This window comes from Schistocerca americana, chromosome 4 (genome assembly GCF_021461395.2).
Source record: "Schistocerca americana isolate TAMUIC-IGC-003095 chromosome 4, iqSchAmer2.1, whole genome shotgun sequence".
NCBI classification, from domain to species: Eukaryota; Metazoa; Arthropoda; class Insecta; order Orthoptera; family Acrididae; genus Schistocerca; species Schistocerca americana.
Window position 1 is genome coordinate 491,383,670 of NC_060122.1, and position 20,040 is coordinate 491,403,709.

General features: G+C 38.8%; 1 protein-coding gene across 1 annotated transcript in view; it reads right to left on the reverse strand.

Moving 5' to 3' along the window:
- Positions 1-20,040, reverse strand: part of LOC124612822 (cleavage and polyadenylation specificity factor 73) — an 86,579-nt gene that overhangs the window by 20,122 nt on the left and 46,417 nt on the right. Inside the window, exons 9-11 of the mRNA XM_047141243.1 lie at positions 16,117-16,292; positions 15,734-16,039; positions 12,481-12,742 (exon numbers count right to left, since the gene is read on the reverse strand). Of these exons, the coding sequence (XP_046997199.1) occupies positions 12,481-12,742; positions 15,734-16,039; positions 16,117-16,292 (744 nt within the window). The remainder of the gene's footprint in view (positions 1-12,480; positions 12,743-15,733; positions 16,040-16,116; positions 16,293-20,040) is intronic.

Below are 20,040 nucleotides of genomic sequence, written 5' to 3' on the forward strand. Positions count from 1 at the left end.
GTGCAGGAGAGTTAAGGTGAATTGGCTGCATGAAGAAGATGACAAAATCGAAAAAGAAATGATTGTCGAAAGGACTGACTCAGCATAAAGAAAAGTCAAAACAACCTTTGGTGAAACTAAAAGCAACAGTGGTAACATCAACAGTGCAACAGGAATTCCACTGTTAAATGAAGAACAGAGAGCGGATAGGTGGAATGTGTACACTGAAGACCTCTGCTGTGAAAGAAGAAGAGACAAGAGTAGATTTAGAAGAGATAGTGTATCCAGTATTAGAATCAGAATTTAAAGGTGCTTTGGAAGACTTAAGATCAAATAAGCCAGAAGGGATACATAACATTCCACTAGAATTTCTAAAATCATTGGATGGAGTAGCAACTAAACGGCTGTTCACTCTGGTGTGTACAACGTATGTGTCTGGGGATATACCACTGGACTTTCGAAAAAATATAATCCACACAATTCTGAAGACTGGAAGAGCTAACAAGTGCGAGAATTTTCACACATTCAGCTTAATAGCTCATGCATCCAAGTTGCTGACAAGAATACTATACAGAAGAATGGAAAAGAAAATTGGGACGTGTTAGATGATGATCAGTTTGGCTTTAGGAGAAGATTGAACCTGGGTCTCAACATCATAATAATAGAACCACGTCTCATCACAAGTTACAGTTCTCTTAAGAAACATCTTGTTCTCATTAGCGCGATTCAAAAGCCCTTCACAGACTGCAAGGCGAAGGTCTTTCTAGTCTTGACTCATGAGCTGTGGGAAGTACTTGGCAGCATCACGAAATATTGCAAAGATGCTGTGTCAGGATTTCATGATGTGATCCAATTTATATGTTACATCCTTCTGCAATCTCTCGCACAGTCAGTCTTCGATTGACATGAACAATTTTATTGGCAATTCTCACATGAGCATCATCAGTAGACGGCAGAGAGAGTCCTGAACGAGGGTCACCTTTTACTTCTGTCTGGCCATATTTAAACCATGTGAGTCACTCGTAACACTGAGTACGGCTGAAGCACTTGTCACTGTAGACTTCTTGCATCATTTGGTGTGGCTCTGTAAAGGTTTTCCTGAGTTTCACACAAAATTTAAAGCAGATGTGCTGCTCCTTTAACTCTGCCATCTTGAAATTCGTGAACTAAGCAACACAAAGTTTTACTAAATACAGCACCAAACAGTAACTAACACACGTAGAACAATGAAATTTCTGGCAGTTTCCACACTAAAAACCGGCACGTGCCGGGATGCCAACCGCATTTCGTTCGAACATACCATTGTTCCAAAATTACGAAAGTTCTGGAATTTTTGAACAGACCTCATATACACCAAAGCAGCAAAGGTTGAACTAAAACAAAGGGTCAGGTGTGGAACTGAAATTCAAGGAGAAAGGATATCAATGATCGCTGATGACAGTGCTATCCTTAGTGAAAGTGAAGAAGAATTACATGAGCTGCTGAACGAGATGAACAGTGAAATGAATACAGAATATGAATTGAGAATAAACTGAAGAAAACTGAAAGTAATGAGAAGTAGTAGAAATGAGAACAGTGGGAAACTTAACATCATGATTAATGGTCACAAATTTCAGAAATTCTTCTACCTATGCAGGAAACCTAAGCATTCGGAGCAAGGACATCAAAAGCAGGCTAACACTGGCAAAAAGGGCTTTCTGACCAAGAGAAGTAAACTAGTATCAAATGTAGGCCTTAATTTGAGGAAGAAATTTTTCAGAATGTATATTTGGAGCACAGTGAAACGTGTACTGTGGGAAAATTGGAACTTCAGAGAATCAATGCATATGAGATGTGATGCTACAGACCAATGTTGAAAATTAGATGGGCTGATGGGATAAGAAATGAGGAGGTTCTGCGCAGAATCAGAGAGGAAAGGAATATGTGGAAAACACTGACATGACGAAAGGACCAGATGACAGTTGTTAAGCCATCAGGGAATTATTTCCATGGCAGTGGAGGGAGCTACAGAGGATGAAAACTGTAGAGAAAGACGGAGACTGGAATATATCCAGCACATAGTTGATGACATAGGATGCAAGCGCTACTCTGAGATGAAGAGGTTATGCAGGACAGGAATCTGTGGCAGACCGCATCAAACCAGTCACAAGACTTGTGACTAACGAAAAATAACTGAGGAAAGTACCAGCTTGTAGGGTGCACCTGTGGTTTGGTACTGATTAAATTTATTTTACTGTGCCTTATGCAAAACATAAATTCTGTATGTGTGTGTGTCTAGATACGTGGTAAGATGACACATTTTTTAAGTGAATTACTGGTCTAATTATGTAGTTGTGTTTGCATCTTTTATGTAAGCTATTTAAATTGGGCGGTTTGGAATTCTTTTGTGCCATAACTTTGCTTGAACTTTTGTGATATCAATTTTGAAGATTTTTTTCTTCTTCATAGAAGTTCCTGTGTGTTTCCTTGGTATCTCATGGTGAGATCAGTGGTGAGGACACAAAAATGTCGACACACAAAAATCAATTTTCATTGTCAATGTAATTTTGAGGTGAGCAATTGAAAGAAACTGAACAATGTACACATGTTATAGTTTTTAAGCCTAAAACAGATAAAGAACCGTGAACATTGTACAATATTTTACAACAATAAATTTGAATAACAGAAGATGACACATAGGTTTCAAAACATTTCATAATAAATAAATAAGAAATACTTTCTGTTTTATCACACACAGTTAAAAAACAAATTTAATTTGCAAACATGGTAAAAAAACAGCAACAAGAGTGCTCAACTCAGGCAAATTGATACTGAATAGAAGTTTGGACAGAACTAGGTAGTATTGACTCTGCTGCGACTATAAATACCTCAATGGCCGTGTGATTACTGAAGCGTATCCAATACCATATATAATGGAAACCCTTAATAATTTGGGGCAATGTAAGTATTTGTTCACTATAGATCAGGCAGTGGCAGTCAACATCTGGAAGGACAATAGAGGACAACCAAAAACTCCGTTTATAGTTGCTTGGGGCCATTACCAGTATTGGTGCATTTTTTTTCCAAAAATGCATCTGCCACATTTCAACAGCTGTTGGACACAGGATATTCAAGCTGACACAGTGTATAGTGTATTTAGATGATATTATTGTATTTGCTGCAAATATGAAAGAGCATGTACAAAAGTTGTGGGAAGTTCTGAGAGACAGCTTTCAGCATACTTAACTCTTAGTGTAGGAAATCCGTCATTTTGCACTGCAACAAGTGAATTACTTGGGACATGTAATTAGCTAAGATGGAGTAAGAACAGATCCAACGCTGAATGCTGTATGAAGTTTCCCCAACACCTCAGACAGACAAGAAATTACAGTCATTTTTGGAGATAGCAGATTAATCTAGGAAACTTGTCCCATGGTTTGTTGAAATAGCACAAGCTCTCGTGTACTTTCTAATGAGAGGTGTGCAGTTCCTTTGGACACTGGAGTGCAAAAGACATTTGAACAATTAATGGAATTAATATCAACTTCCTGGTTACAAGAAAGAGCTGATTTCATTACATGAAGCTAACGGTCATGTGGTAATTTGTGTTTTTAGAAGAAGTAAAAGCTAAGGAACATTGTCACTTATGCATCACAGCAATTGAATAAAAATGACAACTGCTCTACAAGAGAACAGATATCAAGCTGAATATACAGTGTTACATACTTCTGCAGCTATTTGTATAGGAAAAAATTGAAAGCATTGACAAATCACACAGCACTGAAGTGGTTATTGGGATTGAAGGATCTGTTGAGTAGACTTACATGACGGTTGTTGGAACTGAGCAAGTTCAATTTTGAAGTAGTTCATAAACCTGATAACAGGTACTCTAATGCAGATGGCATTAACAGAAGATTGGTAATATGTACACTATGTCATAGCACTGCAAAGTGACACAGAGCACAAATTGTTGATGTGGATTGCAAACTATCTGCAACACATCCACAGTTCACCATTCATGATGGTGTATTTATTAGGTAAGACACATGTTTTAGGTGTCAGATAATGGTTTCTCTCACACTGTGAGCAGAAGTATTGACTCAAGTACATGACTGCATGTTATGTGGTCATGGAAGGCATAAAACCATGGACCAATGAACAGCCGAAAACTACTGGTGGAGAACACAGACACAAGATGTAAAGCAGTATGTTAAAGACTGCATGCTACGTGCACAACAAGCAGAACTAAGCCATCAGTGTGTGACACTACAGAGTTTGCCGAAAGCTAGTGAACCTTTCAAAAGGATCAGGGTGGGCATTTTAAGATCCTGAGCTAATAACAAGCATCAAACCAGATACACAGATTAATGAACACAGGGCTGTCGTAGTTAGATTGAATATTGTAACTCCCAAATCTTCCGAAAGTAGACAAAAATACACCTATTCAAAAAAGCAGAAAAAAATTCATTTGAAGCCTTCCTGAGAGAGAATCTCCACTCCTTCCAAATTAACAATGTAAGTGCAGACAAGAGATGGCTTGAATTCAAAGAAATAGTATCTACAGCAACTGAGAGATTTATACCACATAAATTAACAAACATTGTAGTTGATCCCACTGGGTACACAAAATGGGTCAGGATGTTGTTGCAGAAATAACAAAGAAAGCATGCTAAATTTAAACAAACACAAAATTTCCAAGATTGACAAACTTTTACAGAAGCTCAAAATTTAGTGCAGACATCAATGTGAGATGCTTATAATAATTTCTAAAATGAAACTTTATCTCGAAACCTGGCAAAGATTCTATAAAAGTGTGCTAGCTGCAAGACACAGTCAATGCCTTCTCTGCATGATAGCAATGGAAATACTATTGATGATAGTGCTGTGAAAGCACAGAGTTACTAAACACAGTCTTTCAAAATTCTTTCACTAAAAAAGACGAGGTGAATATTCCAGAATTTGAATCAAAAACAGCTGCCAACATGAGTAACTTAGAAAGAGACACCCCCAAAGTAGTGAAGCACTTAATAAAACCAAGTCTTCTGGTCCAGACTGTATACCAATTAGGTTCCTACTGCTGATGCAATAGCTCCATACTTAACACTCATACACAACTGCTCGCTCGATAAAAGATTAGTACCCAAAAACTGGAAAGGTGCACAGGTCACACAGATAGTCAGGAAAAGTAGAAGGAGTTATCCACTAAATTACAGATGCTTATCATTAATGGCAGTATGCAGCACGATTTTGGAATGTATAGTATGTTTGAACTTTATGAATTACCTCGAAGAGAATGGTCTACTGACGCACAGTCAATATGGATTTAGAGAACACTGTTCTTATGAAACACAACTAGCTCTTTACATACACGAAGGGTTGAGTGCTATTGACAGGGGATTTCAAATTGATTCCGTATTTCTAGATTTCCAAAAGGCTTTTGACACTGTACTGCACAAGTGGCTTGTACTGAAATTGAGTGCTTATGGAATACTGTCTCAGTTACGTAACTGGATTTGTGATTTCCTGTTACAGAGCTCACAGTTCGAAGTAATTGATGGAAAGTCATCGAGTAAAACAGAAGTGACTTCTGGTGTTCCCTGAGGTAATGTTATAGGTCCTCTGCCATTCCTTATCTACATAAATGATTTAGGAGACAATCTGAGTAGCCGTCTTAGGTTGTTTGGAGGTGATGCTGTCATTTATCATCTAGTAAACTCATCAGAAAATCAAAACAAATTGTAAAACCATTTAGAAAAGATATCTGAACGGTGCAAAAATTGGCAATCCCTAAATCACGAAAAATGTGAAGTCATCCATATGAGTGTTACAAGAAATCCATTAAACTTTGGTTACACAATATATCAATCTAATCTTAAGCCCATAAATTCAACTAAATACCTAGGAATTACAATTAAAAACAATTTAAGTTGGAAAGAAAACACAGAAAATGTTGTGGGGAAGGCAACTCAAAGACTGTGTTTTATTGGCAGAACACTTCGAAAATGTTACAGATCTAATGATGAGACTGTGTACACTACACTTGTCCGTCCTTTTTTGGAGTACTGCTGCATGGTCTGGTATCCTTACCAGATACAATTAATGAAGTATGTTTGTTTTGAACAGTAGTGCTGCTGACAAGATGACTCTTGCGTATGATGTTATTTTTATATATTGTGTTTAAAATTTGAAGATGCTACTATGGCTCCAGTATATTAGGACATGTTTTTATAAAACAGATCTGAAGATGGTCATTATAGACCAAAACTGGTAGTCTGATGACAAAAAATTTGTGGCCATTATTTGGGTCATTGTTCAATTCGCGACCATACATCGAGAAAGTTCAAAGAAGAGCAGCACACTTTGTATTATTACGGAATAAGGGAGATAAGTGTCATGGACATGATTCCTGATTCCAAGGTCCATATTGGGTTATGGAGAAGATCTGGGCAGTGAATGTCAAACTACAGTTGCCTAAATGCACAATCCCCCCCAAAAAGGGGTGAGGAGGTGACAAGAAAAAAAAAAGAGAAATCACACACAGCCAAGCACAAGCTGCACGCACAGCACCATATGCATTAAGGTCATGAAAGAAGTAGTAGTATATTAAGATGTTTATATTTTCTTTAGGTGTATTTATTAGGTTGTATACCACAGAAACTGAAGTGTGTTGATTTTTTGCAAATGACAAATGAAGTTGTTGTCAGATTTCAGGTATTAATGACAATGTGTGCAGAAAAGAACTAATGATAGGTTAACAGTCTGATGTCATTGTGTGGATAGGTAATTTTTTTTTTTTTTTTTTTTTGTTTTGTTTGGCATGTTGTGTATACAGATCACTTAGATCGATTTCCATTTTGTTGCCATAACTCAGGAGTCACTAGGTTACAAAAGAATGTCAGATGATGGGAGTAGAGTATACTATTCTTTTGCGAGGAATTTAATTATGGGTGTTGTTTGTAGATGATGGACTTGTACTGAGGACAGGCATGATTACAGCATCCTTCCGGCATGTAGCATCACCAGCAAGGGTGATCATAGGGCGCATCATAATTTTGGCACTGTTGCAATGTATAGCTGCAAACAGGTGAGCAGCTTGCAGAAGCGACCACTGGAGCGAGGTATACTTCTTTCCAGACATGGAGAGATCATCCTAACCAGTTATTAGTGAATGTTAAAACTAACTTATAATGCAGGGGAAATGAGAAACAAGGTACAAAGGACGGAATAAGTTTTCTCAAAACTACACCTCGACACCAGCAAGAAGGAGAGTACTGAGTACTGTGACTCTCTTACAAATGTTTCCAGGAGCTATTACAGCAAGCTGTGGACATGATGCCATGCACATTGAGATGATGGATACAAGGTGGTTAGATGCAGGAGGTTCATTACTGATAACAGTACTGAGCGAGGTGGCGCAGTGGTTAGACACTGGACTCGCATTCGGGAGGACGACGGTTCAATCCTGCGTCCGGCCATCCTGATTTAGGTTTTCCGTGATTTCCCTTACTCACTCCAGGCAAATGCCGGGATGGTTCCTCTGAAAGGGCACGGCCGACTTCCTTCCCCATCCTTCCTTAATCCGATGAGACCGATGACCACGCTGTCTGGTCTCCTTCCCCAACCCAACCAACCAACCAACCGATAACAGTATTAAGGACCACAGACACCAACGATATATGGGAACCCAACAAACATTTGAGTGCAAGTATAGGGGGAAGCGGAAGGTACTTACGCTCCAATGGAATAAAATGAGACACAACTAACAAATCTAGAACGAGGAGTTCTGAACAATATCTGAATGCTATAAGGGTTAACAGCAGAACTAACTAGCTGCATAAGAATGGCCAGAAGAATGGAAAACCAATAATTAGGTATACTACAAACCTGGTTAAACCACTGGACAACAGGTTGGTTGTAGTGCGACTTCTATAACATCTGGTTGAGAGTCTAAGCGATACCTGAATTGAGATAATGGAATTACAGGAAGCCATACGCAACATGGTGCACAAACAATTCTGTAGCTTGTTGGCACTGAGATAGTTTCTGGACAGCCGACGTAAGGCACGAGAAGAGCTGTTGGCTATGCTAGAGTTCATTATACCACCAGATGAGGAAACCCTACCAGTACTTTACCACCTTGTGACAGTACTGACCGTGCTCATCTTCATGTGCTAGTCTAGTTCCAAGTGGCAAGCAGCAATGACCCATACAATTGTTATTCAATTCATCCACACGCAGTGAGACAGGTGACTCTGAAAAAATTCCTAGACCAGTTCCATGTGGCAAGAAGCAATGACCCATACAATTGTTATGCAATTCATCCATACACAGTGAGAGAGGTGACTCTGAGAAAATTCATGCAAGTCAGTACAAAAGAGGTACTGCTGGTTTTGCCACGAAGAAAAAAACGTGCGCTGATACTGGCTGCTGAACTTTTTCAGTGCCAATTAGAGCAAGTAACCACATGCCCAGCACAAGTGATTCAGTCTACCACAGGAGCAAGCGAGGTACAATTATTCTTAGGAGGAACAGGAACGGAAGGATACCTGTGAGGCATCCTGGCACCATAACCCTATTTCCAGAAAGCAGGTTTACACTGGATATATTCTGTGCACATTCCAGTAGTGGTTAGTTATCACAAATTGTTATGAGATGGGGTGACCTAAGTGTATGGAACAGTTGGCGTTGTAATGTAGAGGCATGTTGGCAAACAACGCAATTTGTGTTACTTCATGTCCAACTTTCCACCTTCCAGCAACCATAACAGGAGTTATGATTTTAAACTAATATATTTTCTGCTACACTGGCCTGACAAACTTTTCCCCAAAAACCTGATCTTAACTCTCTGGATACACTAATAGCAACACAGAAGGAGCATTGTAGTGTTCAGAAAATGCTTCAGCACATGCAACAACAGCACAGTAATTACTAATACAAAGTTGAGGCAATAGGCGTTTCAATCTAGGAAACCATCGTTATTTTGACTCACATTGGTGCAGCTGATATTTTTTCTTTATGGCAGAAAACCATGTACACTCCTGAACTTCCTGTACGCCATATGCTGACAGTGTGGGTCACCCTTAGCAAATAATTAGTGTACATTGTAATTGAGATTGGAACAGCAAAAGAGGAACTTGAATGAAAATGGTACTAATGGTAAAAATGTATTATATACTACAGCAACAATATGAGGAAAGATAACATAATGTTGTTGTTATTTCATCCTGGACTTCCCACTGTTTGGTTAAGATGTACTGTAAGTGATTTTCGGATATAATGCCAATCTCTGCGTTCCAGTGAACCAGATACTCCTAAAAGGGGGTGTGCTTGCAACAGCCTTTCAAATTGATGATCGTAATCTACTGCCTGGGGACAAGGCTGGAACACTGTCAGCGCAGTATAGTATGAAGGTCAGACTTTACCAGTGGTGGTCTGGATTACACCATGTCTGCACCTGACACTGCACTACTTCTGTGTTCTATGGTTTAAAAAATTATGTCCTGTCACAACAGGTCAGGTTGAGCGGCCATAAATACCATCCACTCCCATCATCCACAGTCAACTCTGAGGAGTGCTCCAAGCCAGTCATCGACCTGATGTGGGTCATCCTGCCTGACTACTACTCAGTGCTGTCTCTGCTGGCTGTGGGTCTATGGGCTGTGCCTAGTCCTGATGCTGCCAGGAGCTGAACTGGTACATTTCACCTGGGAGCCATCTGCTGGCTGACTTCATCCAACTTCAGGGCACATACCCAGGCGTCCATGGTTTGCAGCCCACATTCATGCGGCATCCACACCTGACTTGGTGCCAAGCCATTGCCTGCCCTGTGTGTACACAATCTGCAACCACCGGCTTGAATCAGCAGTTCGCTCACATGGGTTCCTACATCCGGAGGTTCTTAGTTTGTAGCCACTTTCAGGTGCCTCCAGCACTGGCAGTCAGCTGGTCAAGCATTTGTGCCAAACGGTGTGACCAGGTTACTTCTGAGTTTGCTGCCATGGTGGGCATGTTGTCTGTTCTATCTGATGCAGCTCTACAGGCCTGCTAACAAACTGACTACACTTCTACACCATGGCATACCTGTCAGGCTTGGTGACTCTGTCCACTGGCCATCACCTGCTGTCGTGTACTGAGCTAAATAAGCAACGAAATCCAGATCTAGCCCACACCTCTGGGCTCAGACCAGTGGGGGGGTGGGGGGGGGGGGGGGGGGGGGGTGGGGGGGGGGTGACTAGCACGATTACAAATTTCACTGTTGTGCACCGAACATTTCCTGGGTTACCTGGTTGAATAACTGCAACTTTTACATAGTGAAGCCAATTATGTGCAAAATTGCTGAAGAACACACTTCACCCCCCCCCCCTTCCCACCAAGTATACAATGGGTACGCAAAAAAAACAGAATAACATTGCGGTGGGTGAAGCTTGTGTATTACGCATTTCTGGCATTAGTCGTGTATAACACAACTCACTGCCAGTTTCAGTGCCGCCTGTGTTGTTGACCTGGCTTTTTCTGTTCCTCTGTCATCTGCAGTGATTCTTTTTGCTAGCACTGTTTTGTTCTTGTTTCATTTCTTATGATCTGAGCTTAAGTGGACAACGTGCAGCTGTGAAATTTTGTTTTCTACTCAGTAAAAATTCTGCTGAAACTGTTTTAATATTGAAAACAGTTCACCAAGATGACATTATGGAAAAAAGTGTACAGGTGGTTTGCTAGATTTAAAAATGGCAACACTTTTGGTTCAGCGAATTTTAATGGAATATTTGGGAATCAAAAGGGTTGCTGCCAAGTTTGTTCCTCGGGTTTTGACTGACAATCAAAAGGAATATTGAGTTGAAACATGTCGTGGTTTGAAACAACAGCTTGAAACTAATCCAGATTTTCTGTCAAAGGACATTACTGGTGGTAAGTCACGGTGCTATGGTTATGACCCCATCCAAAAAAATGTCATCAAGTCAAATCAAACATCAAAACAATGTTGCTTTGCTTTTTTGATGCTAAGAGTGCAGTTCGCACAGAGTTTGTTTCCCCAGAGCAGACTGTCAATCAAAAATTTTACTTGGAAGTTTTAAGAAGATTGCACAATAATGTTCGTAAAAAGGAAAAGATCTGATTTGTGGCAGATAGGAGACTTGTTCTTCCACCATGATAATGCCCCTGGGCACACAGACACCTCTGTTGATAGCTTTTGGCTAAAAACGGCATGGTTTTGCTGCCCCACACACCTTACTCACCTGACCTGGCTCCTTGCACTTATTCTTATTTCTACACATGAAAAGGGGATGAAAGGACACTGATTTGACAACACTGAAGAAATTGAGAAATAATAAGAGAGCAGATGGCAGCTATTTCTAAAGATGACTACAAAATGTGTTTGAACAGTGGAAACATCGGTGGGATACATATATTAGTTGTAAATGAAAATATATAGCTTTTAAAAAATAATTCCAGTTTTTTGGATATCCTCTCATAATTATACTTTCTGTCATCCTTGTTGCATAATTTGTAATCTATGAAAGAACTAAAACAAATATGATGAACTAACCTCAAAACTTGGTCTTTTATAGTGTGTGTTACCTTTTTAAGATGTATCAAACACAAATGTGCCAGTAAAATTGTAAATAATGGCATAAACGGTTGGTCTTCTGGGCCCGAAATTTTTCTAAGTCGCTGGTCCTCAGTGTTTTTGTTTTAAATGAGAGTCTAACACCCTGTAATTTAAGCAATTCATTGCACATTCTCACCTGTAACATAATTCATCTTGCATAAAAGGAAATTTATTTTGAAAGTAATGTTTCTGAAGTCACCATTCCCAATATTTTCCTGCAACCTGCTATAAATGTAAACATTTGTGACATTTACACTCATCGAAATGAGGCCCCTTAGAAAGACACATTGAAAGCAGTTTTCTGTTATGAAGTATTGTGTAGTGTTTAACTTATTTTGCTGTCAGCAAAAGCTTGCATGTGCACTGTGTTTTGTTGCTGTAAATGGTGCATTTTCTTTGCAACTGAAGTTTTATTTTGGTATTATTCTCTCGTTTATGTTTTACTGCTGCAGTATTATTCTGCAGTAGTGGGCCAAATTAAAATTTTTTGTTAGAGTATCAGTTCTTACCTGTCAAAATTACTGGAATTTAACTGAAAACTAAAATAATGAAAAATTCTTGTAATTCTAAAAACTTCCTGGACTTTTCCCAGATAAAAAAATTCCTGTTTTTTCCGGGTTTCCTAGAGTGAATACACCCTGTTCTCACAAAACAATTAGGGTGAATGTGGAGTTGGTTTCTCTGGCAAGGATAAGGCCAATTTCTCTCCTCATCAAATCCAATAGCACCATTTCTGTTTCATCTTAACTCTTTGTCAACAGGTCATGAAAATATGAGAAAAAAATATTTGTTTTTCCTTACAATGAATTCTCTTGTTAATTTGAAAAAATTACACAGCACTAACAGTCTTTATCAAAGGAAAAGAAACTACTGGAACACATCAGAGCTTAGTAAAAAACTGAAGAACAACTTACTTGAGAGATCACATGGTGCTAACATATGATAGTTAAAATTTCTTTTGACTAGAATGCCTGATAATTTATGTCCTGGCTTGGGCTTTTCCACAGCCAGCGTGCCCATGACCTTTGCAGTTTTCTCCCCTCTGAAGTACAATTCAACGGCGACAGTGTTTCGAGGATTGTGTATTTCCATTTTTGTACTGGGATCATCTTCATATTCTCTCTGTAGAGCAGCTTTTAATCTGCTCATTTCATTCTGCTCTCCATGGACCAGCACCTAGAGCAGCGATATAGGTTTTGATGTCCAATTTGATATTTAACTTGTAAATAAAAGAAGCTAAATAATCATCAAGAATCAAAGGAAAATGCACAAATAACTCTATTTGAATGAATCACTTAGCACTGTGGCATTCTGGGAGAATTCATACCTACTTCTATGTCTTAGAGGCATCTCAAGTGCAGTAAAATGACAGACTTTGGGACAATTAGCTAAACGCTCCTAAGGCGTAGACTTTTTTCAGCTCAGATACTTCTCTTTCAGGCTTCTAGCGTGCTGAATTGTTTGCAGGGGACACTTAAGGCAAGTTCATGGTATGTTGCAACAACTGTTTGCAGTTTTGATTGTGTAATGCTACACATTTCTTACATACCCTCACAATGGATGGGAGTACTACCTTAAAATTGTATTTCATGAAAACCAGACAAAGCATGGTTTCAAACTGGAGAGTGGAATGTGCTATACGTGTTAAGTTACTACAAACAGTTTGTAACTTTGTTTTTGTGATGACTGCAGTGATGAGCCACAGAAGACAAGTGTGGGGGAAAAAAATGTTTCAAACCACAACACAGAAATGGAAAAATCCTTACTATGCTACTAGACAGTGACTTTGATGCTTCTGCTGTGACGAACTAAAGCTGGATCCTCATATACAGATGAAAGAGGATTTCTATTTTTATAATTTCTATTCTTCCTCATATATTGCATTTGGAGAGCATGACTCAAGATGAAGAAATTGAGCACCAGGATACTGTGTCAGCACGAAGAGGTAGTCCCCCTCCGCCAAAAAAACACTGAAAATAAACAAGTTTTCAGAAACACAAACAAATGTGAAGTCTTATTTTATGAGCAGCACACCAGTTGTAAACTATTTGTTCTTTTTATTCATTTTAAGACTTTTATTTATTCTCTATGTTCAGAAAATAAAATGTTAAGCCAGGATCATCAAAAAGATCAAGAGAAAAGCTATGGCAAGGATGTGACAAACTTTAAGAAAGAGGGAGAGAGTATTACAGAGAACTAAATGGATTGTATTCATAAAATTAAAAAAAAAAAGAAGTAGCTCCACCATTGGGGTAGATGTGCAAGCACATGAAAAAATTGGCACACAAAAGAATTGTGACTCTTTGGTACAACTGCATTTCACATACTGGGCCTCAAACAGGTAGGATTTTCCTGATTGCTGAGCATTGAAATGGTTTCAAACCAACAAATTTTTTGTTTAGTAGCTGAGAGCACAATGTAACACATTCTTTTTATAGAATGTTCATGAAAATCAAATACTGTCAGCATAAGGTTTAATTATATATTATCTTGATGGCCACCACTCTTGCTGACATAATATTTACATTCTTGTTTACAGTTAAAGCTACAAGCTGTTTTGTAGCAACGTATATGACTATTCCCAATAGAAACTGTTAACTCTGTTTGTTTAAAATAAGTTATCCTGAAGACAATTGAAGTCAAAAACTATAAAAATGATCTAAACCTGGTGGACTAATTTCACACTTCAAATTACGTTAAAAGCAGAAAGAAACTGAAAGGTTTCCTGATGAACCTAAGAAGTTAACATATGTAACATTAAAACGGTACCCGTTTGACAATCAAATACAAATCTCTTGTTAAGGGAGCCATTTACCACTGGGCTGTGCATAGAAGTAATATGAACTAAAGCAGAAATTTGATCTTAAACTTATTTTCCAATTCCACTTAACACCTTCTGCAACACGTGCAGTACCAAACCTGCTGTGTCAGAAGATACTGCAGTGAATACCAGGATTGCCTGCGGTTAAGTTACAATGCAAAATTTATTTCTTATTCAGTAATGAAATATACATTGATGTGAATCTCTGAAGTCCTGACTGTTATTTTAATGGGAATTAAAATGGAGAAGTAAAAAATTCATAAAGCATCAGTAACATGCTAATATTAGCAAATTTGCCTAAAATTTCTAGTCATAAAATTGCCAAACAATGGAAAATCCAGGATAGAATGATGTCAATATTATGAAAAGGATAGTTGCTGCTCACCATATATGCTGGGTCGCAGATAGGCACAACAAAAAGATTGTCAAACAAAACTTTTGGCTAAACACGCCTTCATCAGAACAGATCACACACACTTATGCAAATGCAACTCACACACAGATGACCACAGTCTCTGGCTGCCGAGGCCAGATTGGCCAGGCAGTCTAGCCTTGGCAGCCAGTGACTGTGGTAATTGTGTGTGTGTGTGTGTGTGTGTGTGTGTGTGTGTGTTGTCCATTCTGATGAGGGCCTGTTTGGCTGAAAGCTTTGTTTGGTAGTCTTTTTGTTGTGCTCATTTGCGACTCAGCATCTAGACTATTATCACATAATTATCAGGCAGAGGTGGGCATTATTTGGACAAATTTCTATTCAGATAATCATTCAAATAAAATAATTATTTGTGAATAAATTGTTCCCAGATAAAGAGAGAATTTCTCTTTGTGAAAATGCATAAGCAATTGTTAATTATCGGTCACAATTTAACAAACAAAAAACATATACAACTTCCGCATTTACTTTGCTTACTTCTCGATTAGCACATGTTTGTGTATAGCCAGTGTTTTTCCTGTGCCTCAGAACAATATCTGTTTGATAGAGTGGAGCTAGTTGGTTTTTTGGTCTGGTTCCAGTACACAAACTTTTTTTTTCGGTCACTTATCAATTATTTCACCTCCAGCAATAATTTGTTAATAAGAAAACTGCCTCCCATCAGGCAGGCCGCTCGCCGGTCTTTCGATTTGACATCACTTTGGCGACCTGCAGTCAATAAGGATGATGATGAGGACAGCACAACACCCAGTCCCTAGGCAGAGAAAATTCCCCGACTCAGCCGGGAATCAAACCCGGGCCCAGAGGATTGACAATCCGTCATGCTGACAATTCGGCTACCGGGGGCGGGCACACTTAAAATGAACACAAGAGATTCAAAATTTTGCCTAATTAGTAAATCAAAACAAGTACTAACCACATGTGGTGGCTTCAAAATCCTGATAAATTCACTGGTCTGCTGATAGTCAGTATGAGCAGAGAATGAAATGTAATCAACAGACATTTTAAGAGGCAGTTTCTGTCCAGACATTGTAGAGATCTCCTCTGGCTCAGATAGTATTGTTTTAGCCAGGGTACCTTCCACACAATAGCCAGCAATAATGACACCATTCTTTGAATCAGTGCACCATGATTCAAATAGTTCTCTTGATAGCCCACTCTGCATCATACCAGGTGAAGCCATGACAACACATGGACCAATATCCTCAAAATGGTCAATTCCCTAAAAAAAATTTACAAAATAAATAAATGCATGGATTTAATTAGCATATCAATTAGAGCATTCAGTGAAAAACTTACCTTCAAATTTGAAATATGTTTAAATACAAAAGGATTATTGATAGCAATCTGTCTTCGAATTTTATCGTTCATTGCATTGACATAGGTTTGGTAAACTGCCATGCATTTCTTTGCCAATGAAGATGCATAGTAAATTGGAATATCATGGAGCTCAGTATGCTGACTCCAATATTCATCTGGAAAGTAAGCCAGACTACAGTAAACACATACAATGCAGGAAAAAGTGTGAAAGAAAAATGAGGCATTTTAATTTTCATTGGTGACATTAGCATTACACACTTACACATTTGGTAACATTAAACTTAATTAAGTAGGTGAAAAAATTTCAGGTGTTATAAATCCTTTTCATTCTACCACTGAACTGCAGATAGTGTCATCCCCCTTTTCTTTAAATGATTACCAACTAACACTTCTAGTGCTTTTTAAAAAGAAAGAAAGGAATTGCTTGTCATTTACTATCCTACTTTAAACAAAAATTTAAGTAGAATAATTAATTAACTTCAAACTTTTAGCTTTTATGACTGAAGAGAAAATTTTGCATATAAAGTTGAGAGCAGAAGCAGGGAAAGGAATACACGTTAAAGTTTGACATTCCACAGCTGACAAACTCATTACAAATTGAATCTTTTATAATTCAATAACCACTGTGCCTCCTAGATTTGTGAGAGCAAGAGTGCAGTGAAACATATTACCAGTGAAATTATTTCTGGATGTGCCCAATATGAAATAATTTACAGATAAAATGGCTACTTAGTATTTACCTTTGGGAGGTACTGCTAATATACATATAAAAGTACAAGAAACTATACTAGCTTTTTGAGCTAATGGTTCCTACCTCAGGGAGGAGAGAGGAATTAGCTGGGGTAGGTGAGAAAGGAAGGGTCAGGTCGGGCACTGTCACCTTAGGGTCTGAGTGACCTCCCGACCCTTCCTAAGATTCATCCACCTCTCTCTCTTCCCTCCCCTGGAGTAGAAACTAAAAGTTCTGAAAGCAAAACCAGTTTTTTGTACTTTTAAATGTGTCTATCGGCAGTATCAAGAAATTTACCTCCTGTAGGTTTTTGCCGCCTGAAGGTAAACCACTGACATAGTGTGCAAATGCAAAACAATTGTTTCATGATCGTGGATCATTATCAAGTACGGTTCCAGCTCAACTGAAAAGTTTCATGATGACAAGATGTTGCAGAGTGATGCTTTAATACTGTTAGAGCAGCAACGTTCTTCCATACAAATTCAAGTGAATGATTTGCTCTTTGTATTCCACTGTATCACTCTTTTACTAAAACTGTCCCATAATACACATCACCATGGGCAAAAGTATGCTGCCAACATCACCTTCAGACCACTTACATTATATGAGGATCACACAAATATATAAGGTGATTCATCTAAGCTGTTCACCTAAAGTATTTTTGGAACCATATAAGATATCGTAATACTGTTTCATCTGATTGAACTGTGAAACAATCCTTATTAAACGTATAGTCTCTCCTCATAGACGTATGAATTAAAAAGATATTGGTATCAACTCTGCTTTTCCAAGTGGAACTACGATAATTTATGCTGCCAGTATTGTAGCTCTAAAAGAGATGAATTCAATGGAGTTTCACTCTTTAAAATCCGATTACTAGTTCTTGACCAAGTACAATATTCACAACTTAGGATTTACCTGTTTCAAACATGAAACTGACTGCGGTCTTATGAGGAAGTTTGTGATTTCACACCAAAATAAGGAAATGTGTCATGTTGAATAATGAGGATACACGAGTATTGCACTGTTGAAATACTGGTATAAAAGGGGCCGAGAGGAAATGCAGCTTTCATTCTGCCTGTATTGCTCACAAGTGTTGAGAACTGGCTAGTGTGAAAAAACAAATGTCTTTCACAAACAGAGAGAAATTATATATGCTACTTCTTTATGGAGAATCTACAAGGAAAACTAAGAAAATAGTTGTGTTGTATGCTTGAAAGTATCCTGTAAAGTATGAATATATGGAGTCAACAATGCAGTTGTTTTATCCAGCAGACAATGGATCTTCTTCAGTCACATCATCGGTGAACAAGACATCCATTCATCTGCTGCACAATGCATTAATATTTGTTTATTTATCATCTGAGTTGTCAAAAGTAACTAAGTTAAGGCCACACTTCACGCACTCTTTGTAGACCATATACTGCATAGTAGTCAAATATTTGAATGCACAAAAATGCAATGTTGAAACCAAAACTCACAAATGTCATAAACAGCAGTGTGTCAAATATCGCAAATCAGCAGTTCATGGAAAGTAAAAGATTCTCGTCTGACTCACTGGAGGTAAATATAAATTTCAAGAGTACTCACATGAGATTCACAGAAAACTTTTGATAGTGAAAGTGCTAGAGAGGTTGTTCCTCTGTCTTTGCAATGAGGCACAAATACACTATGTGATAAAAAGTATATGGACACCCCCAAAAACATACTTTTTTATATTAGGTGCATTGTGTTGCAAGTTCAAGTATATACTGACAGGTACTCTATATCAGTAGTCATTAGACATTGTGAGAAAGGTGAATGGGGTGCTCCGTGGCACTCATGGCCTTCGAACATGGTCAGGTGACTGGATGTCACTTGTGTCATACATCTGTGCGCAAGATTTCCACACTCCTAAATATCCCTAGGTCCACTGTTTCTGATGTGATAGTGAATATGAAGGGACACGTACAGCACAAAAGCGTACAGGCTGACCTCGTCTGTTGACTGACAGAGACCACCGACAGTTGAAGAGGACCGTAATGTGTACTAGGCAGACATCTATTTAGATCATCACACAGGAATTCCAAACTGCATCAGGATCCACTGCAAGAACTATGACAGTCTGACACGAGTTGAGAAAACTTGGATTTCATGGTCGAGCGGCTGTTCATAAGCCACACATCACGCCGGTAAATGGCAAACGACGCCTCGTTTGATGTAAGGAGTGTAAACATTGAACGACCGAACACTGGAAAAACGTTGTGTGGAGTTACGAATCACGGTACACAATATGGTGATCCGATGGCAGGGTGTTGGTATTGCGAATGCCCAGTGAACATCATCTGACAGCGTGTGTAGTGCCAACAGCAAAATTCGAAGGCGGTGGTGTTATGGTGTGGTTGTGTTTTTCATGGAGGGGGCTTGCACCCCTTGTTGTTTTGTGTGGCAATATCACTACACAGGCCTACAGTGATGTTTTAAGCACATTCTTGCTTCCCACTGTTGAAAAGCAATTCGTGGTTGGCGATTGCATCTTTAAAAACGATTGAGCACCTGTTCATAATGCACGGCTCGTTGTGGACTGGTTACATGACAAAAACATCCCTGTAATGCACTGGCCTGCACAGAGTCCTGACCTGAATCCTATAAAACACCTTTCGGATGTTTTGGAATGCCAACTTCGTCCCAGGCCTCACCGACCGACATCAATACCTCTCCTCAGTGCAGCACTCTGTGAAGAATGGGCTTTCATTCCCCAAGAAACCTTTCAGCACCTGATTGAACATATGCCTGCAAGAGTGAAAGTTATCATCAAGGCTAAGTGTGGGCCAACACCATATTGAATTTCAGCATTACCGATGAAAGGCACCACAAACTTGTAAGTCATTTTCAGCCAGGTGTTTGGATACTTTCGATTACTTAGTGCACATGTCTGGAAATACAATTGCAGCAACTGGCTCTAGAGGAGGAGAAAGAGAGATTTCAAAGACAAGCTGTGGTGTGCCACGACATGTATTTCCTACCAATGCTACAGCAGAAAATGGACAAGTATGAAAAATTAATCTCACACAAAGGCAGAATTTCTGTATCAGCAAGAAATGCACCCATGACTTTTGGAATTCAAAAGGTTTGTTAAATAAAATGTTCTCTGGCTTCCATCCACGTCATGTGGTTAAAATTCCCCAAGCTTA